Source organism: Musca autumnalis, unplaced genomic scaffold, assembly GCF_047663935.1.
Source record: "Musca autumnalis isolate F117 unplaced genomic scaffold, ASM4766393v1 scaffold_4, whole genome shotgun sequence".
NCBI classification, from domain to species: Eukaryota; Metazoa; Arthropoda; class Insecta; order Diptera; family Muscidae; genus Musca; species Musca autumnalis.
Window position 1 is genome coordinate 169,680,795 of NW_027411977.1, and position 17,722 is coordinate 169,698,516.

The window sequence follows — 17,722 nt, forward strand, 5'->3', positions numbered from 1 at the left end:
TCTAGGTGACTACAAAAACCAATCAATAGAAAGCTTCTTAAGTAATTTAAGCCCAGATGAAAGTAACGAGCACAGTTTATGGAGAGCAACAAAATATCTTAAGAGACCTCAAAAGAGAAATGTGCCTATAAAACATTCAAATGGAAATTGGTGTAGATCAAACAAGGATAAAGCTGAGGCGTTTAAAGACCACCTGGAGAATTCCTTTACACCTTTTGATTTATGTAGTCCCCAACAAAATAAATTAATTTCCGATTTTTTGGATGTTCCATGCCAAATGAGTCGCCCTATTAAACATATGGAAAAATTATATAACATATAAGAGACAGCAACTAGATCTGAAGACTAAAAGAATGTTCTGGCTTCTTGGTCCAAAATCAAAACTGAACCTGAATAACAAATTACTACTGTATAAGACCATTCTTAAGCCTATTTGGACATATGGAGTACAACTATGGGGAACAGCCAGCAATTCTAATATTGAGATACTTCAACGTTATCAATCAAAGACGCTAAGATTGATTACGGGTGCTCCTTGGTTTCTTAATAATAATGCGATTCATAGAGATTTAAACATAAATAGAATTACAGATGAAATTAAAAAAATTGGTACTACGAATCTTAACAGATTAAGTAACCATTCGAATGTCTTAGCAATTAATCTATTACATGACACAGATGAAATTAGAAGACTAAAACGAAGACATGTTTTAGACCTCCCATTTATTTATTTTCATAAAATATGTAATCTGAAATTAAAACTCTAATATGTATTTATTGTTAAATCCACTGGGGTTTAACAATTCTGTTATATTGTAGTAATTATTAAATTTGCTGAATGTTTCTTGTAAATAGATTGCAAATAAAAAGAATAAATACAAAAATGCGATCATCAGAACAGGTTTGAATAAAATAAAATTGAAAAATTGTACTACCCATGCAAATATTGCGCAGTGTTTTGGTTTAGTTTAGTAAAATGGAACATTCTGATAAATCCTACAATCCCGCTTTATTAGGAACGTGGGTTCAATTCTCAACCTGGAAATGTTACCAAGAACTTTCAGATAAAATCAAGAAATATTCCAACAAAAACATTTTATAAACCTGCTTTAAATGACTTTTTGATTTCGTTAGATCTCTTCCGAGCTTCGAAAATTGTCTGCAAGCAAATACCAAGTGATGACCATATTATTAGGATCGATAAATTAGAAAGGTCATTGAAAATAGTTGGTATTTTAGCTCAAGTTTCTTTTTGAACTATCCTTGCAGTACAAATTTAAGTATTATCATGCTCGCAAATCCACCATAGTTGACCACATGTATCATAAATGTTCGAAAATTGGTCTGGAAGAATGACTCTTCGACGACATTAACGTAGGAAATTGTAATTAAAATTTAACACAAAGGTGTATGATATCCCCGAATTTTATACTGCTGTATAACCTCAGCAGTCCATTCTTTTATACTTATTCGTGTTTGCTTTATGACTTGTGAACAGGAAAAACTTTTTGACCTGACTATATTGGTACTACATCACTATAGAAGTCGGCGATATCATGCCCCTTTGAGTTAAATTTGATTTACAATTTTCTACTTTATTGTCGTCGAAGAGACATTCTTCCAGACCAATTTTCGAACATTTATGATACATGTGGTATAGGACTCTCAAAAACTAAATAGAATGGATCTGTAATACGAACACATCAGAAGATACCTTAAGATATTACAAGAAAAAATTTAAAACCTATTCAGATGATCGGGAGTGTGTGTATTATTATATTGGCATCTCAATGGCAATCTCAAATCTGTTCAAATTTTATAGTTAGATTCTATTGGTTTAGTTACTTCTCCCCCATTATCTATCCGCTTTTTATTCGTGACATATTATATTGCTTTGGGCATAGCGTTTTAAGCTATTGGATATTGGCATCTTAACAATATTTGGAAACTGTATCTGTTACTGTTCTATAGCTATTGGCATTGAAAATCTAAATTTTTTTAAATCTAAATTTTCTGATGCTGTAGTAAAAAATAATATAGCCTATACTTCTTTCAAAGATGCTGCAATATAATACTCCGAAAAATTGAGGAAAATCTCTTCGGATGTTTTTGAGTCCATAAGGCACAAACAAACATTTTTCAACTTTTTATGTAGACAGATGTACATTTGTATAAAATTATAACTTCGTGAAAACAATTTGTATGTATTTATTTAATAAATTTTAAATCGGCCACTGTATAAACAATTAAAGATATTCAACATTTGCTTTCGTTATTTTGAATAAGTGATTATTAATTTTTTATTTTACTCCAAACCCTATTTGCAGAGCTTTACATTTCCAGACGAAGCTGGTTATCCGATGGAGTCTCGCCAAGCAAAATATTATCTAATGGAGACACACTACAATAATTTACAGCCTGATTTAACACAATTACCAACTCGACAAATGGCAGACAATTCCGGTTTAAAAATCTACTTCACACACATTCTACGCCCACACGATGCTGGCATCCTTTCAATAGGTAAGGCATGCTCCATTAGGTAATGAATTTGCCTATGGGTAAATATGCAAACAATCCGAGTACCAGACAAGGATTTGTTTTACGAAATGATTGAAAGTCAATTAATTAAATGATGCAATTTTGTATACCGCAATAACTAAATAAGCTGGAGTATGTGGTATCAACAAAGTTATGTACAAAAGTTCTGACATTTGATGGTATACGTTGCATTCAAAATGTAATAAATTGCAAACCAGACGCAGACAAATATAAAAAATAAATAAAGGTGAATAAGAAAAATACGAATCAATACTAATTTGACTCAATTTATAGTCCTGAAATCACCAGTAAAGTTTGAGTTGACAGGATTCTTGCCGAGTGACAACTTTTTCCACTTAAAAAGGAATATTTGTGATATTTGAATTTGAAATTGCATTTGCTGCCCAACAACAACAAAAAAATTTTATGAAAGGCCTACCCCCTACATTTTTTCATTTGATTTAAAAACCTTATATGTATATAAAATTTCTTCAAAAATTTATGACGATCGATTAACGATAACCCTACCCACTGACCGATCTTTATTTCTATAGACCTTTGAACGAAAACCGATCACCATAAAATTCCATATATAAGGTTTTTGGATCAAATGGAAAAAATAAGGGGTATATGCCCATTATTTTTTCCATTTGATCCAAAAACCTTATATATGAAATTTTGTGCGTCACTTTTTTCAATATTTAAATCGAATAAAAATTATTTACGCCATTAATAAGCAAAAAAACATTTATTCTCGCAACAGGGAATTATTTTTTTTTTCATTTCATAGTATTTTTTTACAGAAATATATTTTCAAAGTGGTTATTGCGGGACATTTTTAATACCTTAATGGTTCATGAGTTCATTCATTCTCACGAAGTTTTCCGACAATTCACACACATATGACACGATTGCAAAAAAAGAGCGTGCAAGATTTAGAAAATGTTTTGATTTGTTTTTGTTTTGTAGCTTGAGTCCATACAATCTTACTAACACACTGTCATAAGTTGCCAATATTTTGAATACATACACATTTTTGTCGGCGCTTTTCTTGGTCAACACTGATATGGGATGATATAAAATTAGTAAATTGCCACTGCCGACAATTGCATCATTTTCTTTTCAATTTAAATAATGCTGCAATTAAAAGAAAAATTATTAATTTAACTTAATTTTATTATCGACTCTTATATTATTAAAAAAGGTATGGATTCTAACTGGCGACACATAATACCTCCTGGACAAAGACAAGTGATATCAGAGGGACAATGTATGGAAGACTGCACGGCGTATGCTCTTCCACCAGAGGGTATTCGAATATTTGCTGTAATGATGCGAACCCACCTAATTGGGAAGGAAGTTAAACTTCGTCAAGTAAGTATATTTTAATGCAACAAAATTGTAACTATTTTGAGGATTTTAGTTATATTTTTTGTCCGACCTACATATATAACATTTGTTTCTCAACCAACAATTGTCAACGTAGCCTCATATAACGGTACATCCCGATTTTACGTATTTTGGAAATATTAGCTAAAATTTAGACCGAAATGCCTTTAGTTTGACATTTGAGGTTCCCAGGGCTTAAAAATTCCGGCCCGGAATTAAATGAAAAATCCTTACAAAATCCAAAAATCCAGTTTTTGCGGATTCTGAAACTACTATGAACATTGTAAGAAAAATAAAAAAAAAACTTTTAAAGGGAATTTTAAAGAAAACGTGGTAAAAGGCCACATGTTTTAGAGTTTTTTAGGTTTTCAGGATTTTGTTTGGAAACCGTAAGTCCTATCGAAATGGGATTAGAGAATGTAATAGCTGTGAAAATTCTCTACAAGATTCGCCATAATAGCTCTTTCCTAAGGTTTACCATTTTTTGAGATTTTTGAGAATTTTAAATTGTGACAATACATTGACTATATCTGTATCGCCTCATTTCATTTTAAGATAGTTAACGCGCAGTGTGTAGTGTATTCACCATATCTGTAACAAAAAAGCTTTCTGTAAATGAGTCCACATGTGTGTTTGTTTTTTCCATTTTTATCCAAAGCACTATAATTACCATTTATTCTCAGTTGAATGTGATATAAAAAGGTACACCTGTGATATGCACAGGAAACAATGCACAATGAAGGTGTAATAAAGTCCCCTTGCCTAAGAAAAAACTAAATAAACATACATACTCGTACATACCCATTCAAACACACATATTCTGCTTAGATTTCATGATGAACAGAATGTCATGTGGACTCATTGAATTTTCAACGTCTGTAAACAATTCTAATAAGCAGCCTAAATACATATTATAGATTCGCCAAAACGAGGAATTGCCGCCAATTGCACACGACAGCAATATAGACGTCGCCTACCAGGACTTCCGACGACTGTCAACACCCGTCCAGGCAATGCCAGGTGATAGACTGGTTGCTGAATGCATTTATGATAGTTCGTCACGTAAAGCAATAACCTTAGGTAAGTACTGTCGATGTTGAGGCAAAATCGGTATTGCATTTTCCGTCTGTATACAAATCCCTTGACTACGTATTTGTGAATAGAAATTATGTTTGCAAATACGGACTTGATTTTAATTATCTATGTGAGTGAGTGTAACAAGAATTTTAGCATTGTGTACCATTAGTAATAGTCAGTTCATGCCAATCAGTGTATTTGAAGCTATTAATATGAGAATATGACATGACATAACTTTTGAAAGTTTGTGCATACCACTTTAAAATTATTATTATCAAGGTCTATACAAGGTCGGGCAATAAGTCCACCTGTCTTAAAGATCAAGCCATTTGTGTGTCATCCAGCTCAACTCCAACGAGAAAAATTAATAAAAAATAACCTTAAAATAAACTTCGCCCTAACAGGCAAAATTAAAAGAAAAAGAAACAGATGAGCCCGGATGGGATTTGAACCCAAGTTTTCGAAATGTTGTCACGGCGTGTTGGCTTTTAAAGCCAAACTCATAATTTCCAAATGCTGCGCTAAAACGGGTTTGTCATGGATGCCATGCAGATTGAACGGACAAATATCTGTTACTGTAAAAACACATTGCATGTAAGAAATCAAAGTTGGATAACAGAATAGCCCCTCCCACATCCTTATGAGCTGTTTAACTATTAGCGAAACCGGTCACATAATTTTATGGTCGATCATCCAGCTCAACTCCATCGAGTAGAATTAATTAAATGATTTTCGCCCTAACAGGCAAAATTTCAAATAATTGCTTTAATTTAGATAATGTAAATATAAATTTTGTAAATACATAATCTTTTTTATACCCTCCACCATAATGTGGAGAGTATAATTAAATTTGTCATTCCGTTTGTAACACATCGAAATATTCATCGGAGACCCTATAAAGTATTCTTGATCAGGGTAAAATTCTAAGTCGATATAGCCATGTCCGTCTGTCCGTCTGTTGAAATCAAGATAAAGCTCGCAATTTTTAAGATAGAGCTTTGTAATTTGGTATAGAAGTTTCTATTACTTCTAGGATGTTTGGTATTGCAAATGTGCTATATCGGTTTACGTTTTGATGTAGCCCCCATATAACGGTATTACCCGATTTTCGGTATTTTTAAGGTTCTAGCTTCATTATCACACCGAAATGACTGAAATTTGGTACTTTGGAAAATAGTCTTCTTCATAATCGAAAGGAAACTAATTGTTCCATTTTACTTCAATATAACTCATGGTGGAGGGTATAACAAGTTCGGGCAGGCCGAACTTAAGACCGTTATTACTTGTTTAACAAATAAGTATGTTTGTAGTCGAAGATTTTCAGGTACTCTTTTAAATATTACATTATTATATAACAATCTGCGGCTCTACTTGTTCACTTGCAAAAACTTTCGATCATCCAGCTCAACTCCATTGAGTAGAATTAACTAAATGATCTTCGCCTTAACAGGCAAAATTTCAAAGAATTTCTTTAATTTAGATTTCACGCAGAGGAAAAAATATTTTTACATATACTATGTAAATATAGATTTGTAAACATATAAATGTAGATTTTGTAAATATATAATCTATGTATGTATATAGACGAAGATTTTCAGGTACTGTTTTAAATATTATTTATTTTATTTTAAATATTATATTTTAAATATAGGATTTTCATTAAAGACTTAAAGAATAAGTTTCAGTTGGTATTTGTTAAACTAGGAATCCGTATATATGTATCAATCAATTGCATATCTCCGCCTCACGTCTCATTTTACTGTCTCATGTACTCAAATGCAATATTGGTTGGCTCTTGTTGTTTCTGTGTAGATGTATGTACATATTCTATACGTATGTATGCGTGTTGCATTAATAACAACTGAATATCACTGTATACAGAACAGTTTGATTTGTATCCTTTTGTCTGGTTTAATATGTTTTCCTTTTGTTTTATAGGTGGATTGACGATGAAGGAGGAAAGCTGCATTGTACTGACTCTTTATTATCCGCGGCAAAATAAGTTAACCACCTGCCATTCTCTTCCCAGTCTACCGACGGTTCTTCATTCGCTGGGCATAGAACAGTTGGCAACGTAAGTAAATACTCTACTCCCTTTTTACTTTCTCTTCTTCTATGGTAACATGGATTGGGGTTAGGAAATTTCTGAATGCAGCACCATAAAGAACAATAACAATCTAGCATTAATGTGGATGGCGGGTAAAATGTTGCTACTGTTTTATTATAGAGCTCGAAAAAAAGAAGCTGAAATGAAAATGCATCTAGTAGAAAAAAACTCAGGCTCATAAGTAGTCCTACGTACACAAACTCGAATATTTATTAAATTAAATGAAAAGCAAATAAGCGGCAGCATTATGGTTGATTCAAGCATTAAACAATTGTTAAATATATATACAAACAACAAACAATTTTATTAAGGCAAAAAAACTTTTATTTTATATTTCTGAAACGGAATGTACGTAATAATGATAATAACACAGAAAAATACAATATAAATCATCGAATAAGCTTAAAAATTTAAAAGAAAAATTGAAAAGGGTCATCTTGGCTCGCGTTTTAATGTTGTTTGAATATGAATCCTGTGATGCAAATACAGAAGGGGAAGATCAAAAATCTAAGAAGGAAGGAGGAATTTTCAAACTCGCTGTTCGTATATTGTTGCTGTTTTTATACACTCCACTTAATATGGAGGGTATAATTAAATTTGGCATTCCGTTTGTAAAACATCGAAATATTCATCGGAGACCCTACAAAGTATATATATTCTTGATCAGGGTAAAATTCTAAGTCGATATAACCGTATCCGTCCGTCTGTTGATATCAAGATACAGCTCGCAATTTTTAAGATAGTTTTGTAATTTGATATAGAAGTATCTATTACTCCTAAGATGTTTCGTGTCGCAAATGGGCTATATCGCGCCACGTTTTGATATAGCCCCCATGGAACGGTACCACCAAAAAAACAAATTGCATTTGAAAGAGTAAAAGTTAGATGATAGCAAAGCCGTCCCACATCCGATATGTCTAAGGAGCCTTTACCAAAGGCGAAACATGTCATGTCACATAGTGGTGGGTGTGTGGGTTCGAGTCTTCATTTTTGCCACAAATTTACCAGTACAGGCCCACTTTTTGATATAGCGCCCATAGAACGGTTCCTCCCGATATTCGGTATTTTATAGGTTTTAAACTAATTACGACACAGAAATTGCCAAAATTTAGAATTTTGTTCTTCAGTGGGGCTACAAAACTTTCTGCCAGAAATTTGCCAGTACATGTCCACTTTTTGATATAGCGCCCATGGAAAGGTTCGACACTTTCTTTAGGTTTTAGTCTCATTATCACACAGAAAATTTTGAAAATTGATATTTAGTCTTCTTTGGACTAAAAAACTTTATCTCAGAAACTAATAAGAATTTTGCAGTCTTCAGCCTTAAAGTAGTTGAACTTATATGTGAAACAGAGGACATAGGTAAACTGCATCCAGCACATCAAAATCGTTCAAATAGAGAAAAGTTTACATAACTTCTGAAATTCTGGTCAGTACCAGCTAAACTGTTGGGAGCTGAACCAGTAGACAAAAACCCTTTTTGGGTTTTGTTTTCTTAGATCGAGTTCATATTTTATGGTCTCATCTAAACATGGTTCGCTATATCAAAATGTGGACCTGTATTGGCAAATTTGTAAAAAAATGTTGTAGCCCCAAGGAAGACCTAATACAAAATACAAGCCATTTCGGTGTGTAAAATAAAAATTTCAACACCCACTGTTATCATTCAAGCCAGTCGGAATCAATGACTAAACTACTGAAGACGACAGGGAACAAAATAATTCAACTATTCTGATTACTAAAATGGCAGAAAAAGCCAACAATTTAGTAATTATTAATCGATTATTGATGGTGTAGTAGGGTATAATATAGTCGGCACAGCCAGACTCTGATCCTTTTTCTTATTTATTTATTTATTATTAAACTATGCAAAAATACAAAAGTTAATAAAATTTCAGACATTTTATGTTTTTTGTCTTATATTTTTTCATATGCAAAAAATTAAAAAATGTGAACACGTTATTGAATTCAGTTTTCTTCGAAACGAATTTTGGTCCAATCAGAATCTTCATATTTTTATTATAAAAAGTATACAAAATAAAAGTCAGACCAAATATACAATATTTTTCCTGTGGAACTTTGGCAAAGACATTTATAATGGCTAGACCATAATGCAAGGAAGAAGGTGATACAATAAAACCAAATGATGACTTCATTTGCTGTCAAAACATATTTTTAATCAAAAAAAAAAAAAAAATATTTCTCTTCTATTAAGAATATCTGTGTACAACCTATTTATTTAAGCTTCACGAAGAATATTTTACCGCTTTCTTTTACTTTTTGTGTATATTTTGCGGCAAAAAAATTGGCAGCAATTTAAGACTACGGCCGGAATTCGCCATTTGGATCACCTTCAAAAAAATTTTACCGCTGATATATAACAAAGGCATGTTAACATAAAAAGTGATTGAAACATTAACAAGTAAGAACGCCGTTAAGTTCGGCCAGGCCGAACTTGTTATACCCTCCACCATGAGTTTTTGAAGAAGACTAAATACCAAACCTTCATAATACCAAAATTCGGGGGTACCGTTTCATGGGGGCTATATCAACGAATTTGAATTCGAATCGTCTTAAAGTAACAGGCCCTACGTGATCGAAATAGCTAAAATTTTGTGTTAAGTAAGCAATACCACCCTATATCAAGTCCTTTAAGGGATTTTCTACTGCAGTGGCTGTAACTTGGTACTTCGGATTCTCAATGGGTAGGAAGATTGAAAATATTTACATATATTCTTCAGTTAGCAGATTCCACTTCTACGAGGAATAAGTCGTGACATGGCGGAAGAGCTTGGTACTTTCATAAACGATAGGAAATTAAGTTTGCCGTTTTACTGTAATAAAAATCGTGGTGAAGGATATAAAAAGATCAGTCCGGTCGAACTTAACGCCATTCTTACTTCTTAGTACATTAAACTAATACAATGTCATCAGAATAAGTCATGTGGTCCAGATATTGTATGTCCAATTAATAGACTAGTTGAAATATGGACGACATATACACATATGGCCAAAGTAATAAATACATCATAGTTATACCCTACACCACTATGTGGAAAGGGTGTTATAAGTTTGTTATGGGAAAAATTCATGTAATACCGCGAAATATTCGTCGTAGACCCCCCATGTGTAATACCAATCTTCATATCTCGACGAGATAAAGCGATTTTGAGATGTGTGTCCGTCCGCCCGTCCGTCTGTCCATTATTAATTGTAATCAAACTCCAGGCCGCAATTATGGACCGATCTACACGAAATTTTGCATGTAGGTCGGGTTTAGACCAGAATAGACACATATTGTTATTGGCGATGATTGTGAAATATTTAGCGGGTGAAATGGAACAAAAACAAAAACTTTAACAGATTTTGTAGCTGCTCTGTAGGTCGCAATAATAGTCCGATCGCCTCGAAATTTTAAATAAGGTAAGAGTATATTACAAAGAAGAAGTTTGCAATTTGAGATCACCAAAACTTTTGTGTTAAAATTTTTTATGTATATTTTATATCTTTAATCCAGGAAGACACATTCCAGGCAAGTAAGCTATGTTTTCGAAAAGGAACTCTTTCTATTGATGCCAATTATGTTTATCTACATGATTAGATAACAGAGTTACAGCCTAATATATCCAGTTATTTGTTTGTAGTATAATCATAAACACGCTATAGGTCGCAATTATAGCTCAATAGTCACGAAATTTTGCACGAGGTAAGAGTTTAGGTGCAAGAAGATCTCTGAAATTTCGATAATTATCTGGTATTATTCAGCGGGTGAAATGGACCACTACTTTGGTATGAAAAATATAAAAAAAAATATTTTTGGTCCATATTTTAATTTCTGGGGGACATGTTCAAACAAATTTCTAAAACGAAACTAGAAAACCAACTCGTGACCTCTCTCTTGATGCAAATTATATTAATGTAGCGGTTAGATAACGGAAGCACTGTGTAACATATAAATGTGTTTCTTTATTGTTTTGGTTTCCTTGTAACGAACTAGGCGGTACACCGCTTCGCGGAAATCGTGTACAAATCATACAAAATTAAAATATTAAATTAAATAAAAAACTTGAAGAACTCAATATTATTATTGAAAACATGCAACAGGATTTAATTAATGTAAAGCATGAAAAGGAGTTAAGGAATGCATTATATCATTACAATAACGAATCAGAAAACGAAACAAATCTGCAAAATGCTTCTGAACTATTTGAATTAAATCAAGGAAACAACATAAACGGTGAAATTTTTGAAACCGATGAAGAGGAACTAGGGAGAGAAACAAATTGGTTACTAAAAAATCCAAGAAAAAAATAAAAATGAAGAAAATGTTAACGCCCAAAAAACAAAAATCCATCTAATCAAGATTCAAATCAAATACCAACCATAAATTATAATAAATCAAATCAAACAAAATTACACAAGCCGCAACCAATAAATACTTCAATATAGTTTTCCTAAATAACAATATATGGAAAGAAAATACAATTGACTCCGATAGCTATCCAGTTATCTTAACCAATCAAAAATTTAATGGTATACATTCGAAAACAAAATTGGTAGATCTCATAAAGTTATTGTGCGTGGAATACATCATACATGTCCCGTATAAGATATTACCTTGGACTTGGAAACAAAAGGATTTCACCCTTTAGATGTTACAAACATAATTAAAAAAGAAAAATCAAAAATGGCTACATCTATAAAAAACTACCATTATTCAGGATCTCATTCTCTGCAGAAGATGATATCAATAAAATCATTAAAAATTAAAGTCAGAATAGAGCCAAACACCATAAAACCTAACGTTTCCAGTAATGCCGGTGTATGTAAAGGGTGTTTTTTAAGCTAGATAGAACTTTAAATTGTAAAAAGTAACACAAAAAATTAAAATTTGATGAAACTTTTTTTTTATTTGTATACTCTGACAAATCATCATGAATTAGAGTTTGGGAATTCCCGACTTTTTTTCATTCCCGGGAAATCGGGAATAAAAATTTCTCATTCCCGGGAACCCGGGAATTCCCGGGACTATGGTAAATCGAATTCGTGAGGCATAGACGTAACAGAGAGTAAGCAAACATGAAATACCTACTCCCTTTATGTGAAGTTGTGTCATTAGTTATCTCTTTGGAACAATATTAAGGGTCTTAAACGACGTTGTGCTAAAATCTTGAAAGAACCAATAAATCATATATGACATATGGCAGCTGTTCAAGAATATCTACATATATGTATGCGGTCAAAATCCAATTACACTGTGCAGCAGCATTTTTGGGGGGTGGAAAATTTCTTTTGAATATGATAGCCCTGAATGAGTATACTAAGAACCCAAAAGGAAATTTTCGCCATAGGTCAAGTTTCTGAGATATCGCGCGATGAACTTTTTGATTTTTTTCCTATAATACTTGGTAAAATAGCTCCATATCCCTGTTTGGCGTTGTTGTAGCTTCATTTTGAGGTGACATCTCTTCAGTCAAATCGATTGGCGAATATTTTTGTAGAACATTTCATTCTTCTAACTCAATGGCTTTCATGTCCTTTTCGTCCTTTATTTCTTGAACCGTAGTGAAAGTACCACAAGATGAGATTTTTCAGCATCCAAATATTCTACAAAAATGTTGCTCAGAAGATTTTAGGTACGGTTCTCTTTGACAACTAATCGATTTTGTCCCGTTTTCATTGTCCTTTTTGACATTTAATCGGTTTTGGTTCAGAAATAAACTATGTTTTGTTTTTCTGTATATTCGTCATTGGTTATTTATTGGAATGTACACATAACAATTGGTTATTGCTTATGTAGACATCTGGGGTGCTTCTGAAATATTTACCACAAATAGCTCTTGTAATGGTGAACACGTTAATAACAAATTTTCTTGGAGGATAGATCCGGTTATCTCAATTTTGGACCCGGATATTCCGACATTAAAACCGATTTTTGAACCGGTTTTAAGTAACCGATTAAACTTATATGTATACCGTTAAAAAGCTTATAGAGTTATCAATTAAATGAAATTAATTCGTTGATTGAAACTTTGCTTGTTGCAGAGTTAAAACAAAAAGCCCGTTTTCTTAAACCGTTTTTGAGGAAAAATATCAGTACGCGCAAATATGGAGATCAAAGGCTGGGGGGCGAACAATTCTTTTTGGCGATGAAAGTCGGAAGGACAGTTATGCCGTAGGTCAAACTTCTGAGTTATGGCCCGATCAAATTTCGTTAGGTTTTTTGTCATGTAGGTATGTATAGTTTGTCATTTCGCTATAACTCAGAAGTTTGACCTACGGCATAACTGTCCTTCCGGGTTCGTAATATTATCATCGACTTTCATCGCCAAAAAGAATTTGTTCGCCCCCCAGCCTTTGATCTCCATATTTGCGTGTACTGATGTTTTTCCTCAAAAACGGTTTAAGAAAACGGGTTTTTTGTTTTAACTCTGCAACAAGCAAAGTTTCAATCAACGAATTAATTTCATTTAATTGACAACTCTATAAGCTTTTTAACGGTATACATATAAGTTTAATCGGTTACTTAAAACCGGTTCAAAAATCGGTTTTAATGTCGGAATATCCGGGTCCAAAATTGAGATAACCGGATCTATCCTCCAAGAAAATTTGTTATTAACGTGTTCACCATTACAAGAGCTATTTGTGTTAAATATTTCAGAAGCACCCCAGATGTCTACATAAGCAATAACCAATTGTTATGTGTACATTCCAATAAATAACCAATGACGAATATACAGAAAAACAAAACATAGTTTATTTCTGAACCAAAACCGATTAAATGTCAAAAAGGACAATGAAAACGGGACAAAATCGATTAGTTGTCAAAGAGAACCGTACCTAAAATCTTCTGAGCAACATTTTTGTAGAATATTTGGATGCTGAAAAATCTCATCTTGTGGTACTTTCACTACGGTTCAAGAAATAAAGGACGAAAAGGACATGAAAGCCATTGAGTTAGAAGAATGAAATGTTCTACAAAAATATTCGCCAATCGATTTGACTGAAGAGATGTCACCTCAAAATGAAGCTACAACAACGCCAAACAGGGATATGGAGCTATTTTACCAAGTATTATAGGAAAAAAATCAAAAAGTTCATCGCGCGATATCTCAGAAACTTGACCTATGGCGAAAATTTCCTTTTGGGTTCTTAGTATACTCATTAAGGGCTTTCATATTCAAAAGAAATTTTCCACCCCCCAGACTTTGAGTTCCATTTTGTGTCACAGTGTTATTCCTGACTAATTAGCGGAGGTAATATAAAATATCTTTTTCCAACTACCATCCTAGCAAAGCTTCCTTGATATCAAAAGTCAACGAAATCGTATGTTCTTCTTATGGTTCGAAATGCGTCTTGATCATATAACAAATCCGTTTATAACGAATTTTTACACGGCTGAGCTTTTGAGTACACAGCCTTACAATGGCAACACGCTGGCACCAATGATATAGAGTCGTACTTATATGAACATACATACCATTGTTATTACTGGTTTCCAATCCTAATATGCTCTTTTTGCCACTTACACATTATACAGTAGGCCAGCTCACACACATACAAATACATTTTGTTATTGTGTTGGTTTTGAAATACACAAATTTCAATGTTTTCATTTGGCCTCTGTAGACTGTGAGAAATATTGTACAAGTTTTTTTTTTATTATATGTTTTAAAATTTAAAGTAGAAGAATTATTTTATTTTGACCAAATATGACTGTTGATGTTATAATTTGTTGCGCCAAAGTGCGCTGACAAACCAAACACTCTAATTCGCCGTAATAATTTTCGGCAAATAAAAATTCGTATTCAGTATCTTCATTCATTTTTTCAGTGTACGCATATAAATTCATAGACAAAATCGAAAACAGAACCTTCCTCATTGAATGTTCAATAGAGACTGATTGGTAATTTTGAAAATATTTAAAACAAAAACAAAAGGTCTCTTTTTATATTGTGTGTGTGAGCAAATTGACATACACCGACAGGCCAAGTGCGCACTTTGAACAGCCTTGGACTAGAACAACCGTGATAAACTAAAAACTAAATTATGTGAGGTTATACAGACTTCGAATTCCAGAAAAAAACACCAATTATCGAGAGGACCAATACATAAATATGTTATACGAATTATGGCGAGTTTTCCAATGGGCCCGCAATTACGAATAATCGGGTACGGGGCACGATATATCGCCATTCTAATATATTTCCAATATTAAATAACTATAAGGCAAATAATATATGACTTATACATGAAAATACAAATACCCGTATTCCCGGGAATTTCAACAAATTTTCCCGGGAAATCCCGTTCAAAAAATTTCGGGAATTCCCGGGAAATCCCGGGCCGGGAATTCCCGACCAGAAACTCTATCATGAATAGACTCACGCTTGAACAACGCTACGAAATTATCCAAATTTACTTTGAAAATCAGTCGTCGATTCGCGCAACTTATAGACGACTTCGTCATTTGTATGGCGTACATAATCGTCCATCTGAACAAGCCATTCGTCGAACTGTGGATAGATTTAATAAGCAAAATTGCCGCATATGGAGTGAGACCAATCCACAAGAGACCCTACAAACTCCATTACATCCAGAAAAATGCACCGTATGGTGCGGTTTTCACGCTGGTGGCATCATCGGACCTTATTTCTTCAAAAATGAGGCCGGAGCTCGAGTTACGGTCAATGGAGATCGTTACCGCACCATGGTCAATGATTTTTTGTTTGAAAATATGGATGACATTGATCCGGAGGAGATGTGGTTTCAACAGGATGGCGCTACGTGCCATACGGCGAACGCAACCATCGACTTATTGAAATCAAAATTTGGCGATAAGTTGATTTCCAGAAGTGGACCTGTCAATTGGCCTCCAAGGTCGTGCGATTTGACACCTCTCGATTATTTCCTGTGGGGCTACGTGAAGTCACTGGTTTATGCTGACACATTCCAAATTTCATCGAAATCGGACATATATAGCGTGTTTGGTGCAGAAAATACGAGAAATCGGCCGAAATTATATATGGGAGCTATATCTAAATCTGGACCGATTTCGTTATAATGTAGCATTTGTTTTTCTAGACAGAATTCAATCACACATTCCAAATTTGATCGAAATCGGATATATATAGCATATTTGGTGCAGCAAATATGTGACATCGGCCGAAAATATATATGGGAGCTATATCCAAATTTTAACCGATTTTCACCAAAAGCAATAGCGTTCTTCCTATAGATAAACAACTGATATTCCCCAATTTTCAGCTGACTCGGATAATAAATGCGACCTGTACTTTGATCCCAAAAATACATGGACAGACGGACGGACGGACATGCATAAATCGACTCAGAAAGTGATTGTATGTATATCCCCAAAAGGAACTATGGTTCGATATAGTTTCCTTATGCATGTTACATACAAATGCACAAAGACATAATACCCCTTACCACAGTGTGGTGTAGGGTATAACAAACGATAGTCGCATTGTTACTCTTGCTAAAGAGACCTATTAAATTCATCTTGGGTAATTACTGTTGACATAGGTAATGTTATATTCACCCGAATAGCTCGGAGAATAATAGGGGCTACCAAATTACCAGAATAATTCACAAAAGTGGGACCCATTTCCAATACAAAAACGTATTGGACAACACAATATTGCTAGAAACACAATAAAATATGCTGGGATACATAGAATCTCCATATGTCAAGGATTGATTCCAGGACAATATAATGAAGTTACTTGACTCGCCTAGGCAGTAATCGGACATTAATCCAATACTGAACTTTTGCGGACACTTAAACAGTACATTGGTACACAATCGTTCCAAAATAAACATCAAATTTGGAGTTTTATACAATAAATGTGGAATTAAATAACTTTTGAAAATTACAGCAAATTTTTCTAAGCAATATGCCAAAAAGGATGCAAAAAGTGGTTTAAAATAAAGGTGGAATCACCAAATATTAATAATATAATCATCCTTAATTACAATTTGTCCTAAAATAATTTAATAAATGAATATTAATTAATGATTTCCAAAATGTACTTATTATTTTCCCTCAAGTTTTTTTTCTTAATATCACATTTAGAATTTGGTTTACCTTGAAGATCTACACAAAAGTTATCATTTAAGTGTCTTTTAAATTCAAAACCTTAAATTTAAACTGAACTTTATTTTCCACTACATTTCCTGAATTGAACGAAAAATTTACATACTAACGTTTGTATTTATTATTTTGGTCATATGTGCATGTAGGTCTTAACATGCAAATAGTTTTGCGTGAACATAAAAAAATGTATGACAAATAATTTAGTAGAATATTTTGATCTGATCCCATCGTAATGTTAGCGAATTTGACGGTTTACCGTCTTTTGACGATTCTCTAAAATTATGATTTTTCACTTAAGAAAAAGTTGTATCAAATAGAACATGAAAGCGGCATTTCAAACATTTTTCTTCACATAAGCTTTTTGGCTAAAGAGAACAAAAATTGCTAATTTATGTCTGAGTATGCTGAATAAATTACAAAAAATATAAAATATATATAAATGTAATAAGAAATAGGGGGTCTCCCTCACAACGGGTTTTAACAAAAAGCGA

General features: G+C 33.2%; 1 protein-coding gene across 11 annotated transcripts in view; it reads left to right on the top strand.

Moving 5' to 3' along the window:
* olf413 (DBH like monooxygenase olf413) overlaps positions 1 to 17,722 on the top strand; it is a 482,855-nt gene that overhangs the window by 259,250 nt on the left and 205,883 nt on the right. For all 11 annotated transcript variants that reach the window (XR_012412929.1, XR_012412930.1, XM_073987110.1 and 8 more), the window contains 4 exons: positions 2,328 to 2,523; positions 3,746 to 3,915; positions 4,848 to 5,010; positions 6,946 to 7,081. Coding sequence is in view for 9 of the 11 variants with exons in the window: in XM_073987110.1 (XP_073843211.1) it covers positions 2,328 to 2,523; positions 3,746 to 3,915; positions 4,848 to 5,010; positions 6,946 to 7,081 (665 nt within the window). In the remaining 2 variants the exon portion in view is untranslated. The remainder of the gene's footprint in view (positions 1 to 2,327; positions 2,524 to 3,745; positions 3,916 to 4,847; positions 5,011 to 6,945; positions 7,082 to 17,722) is intronic.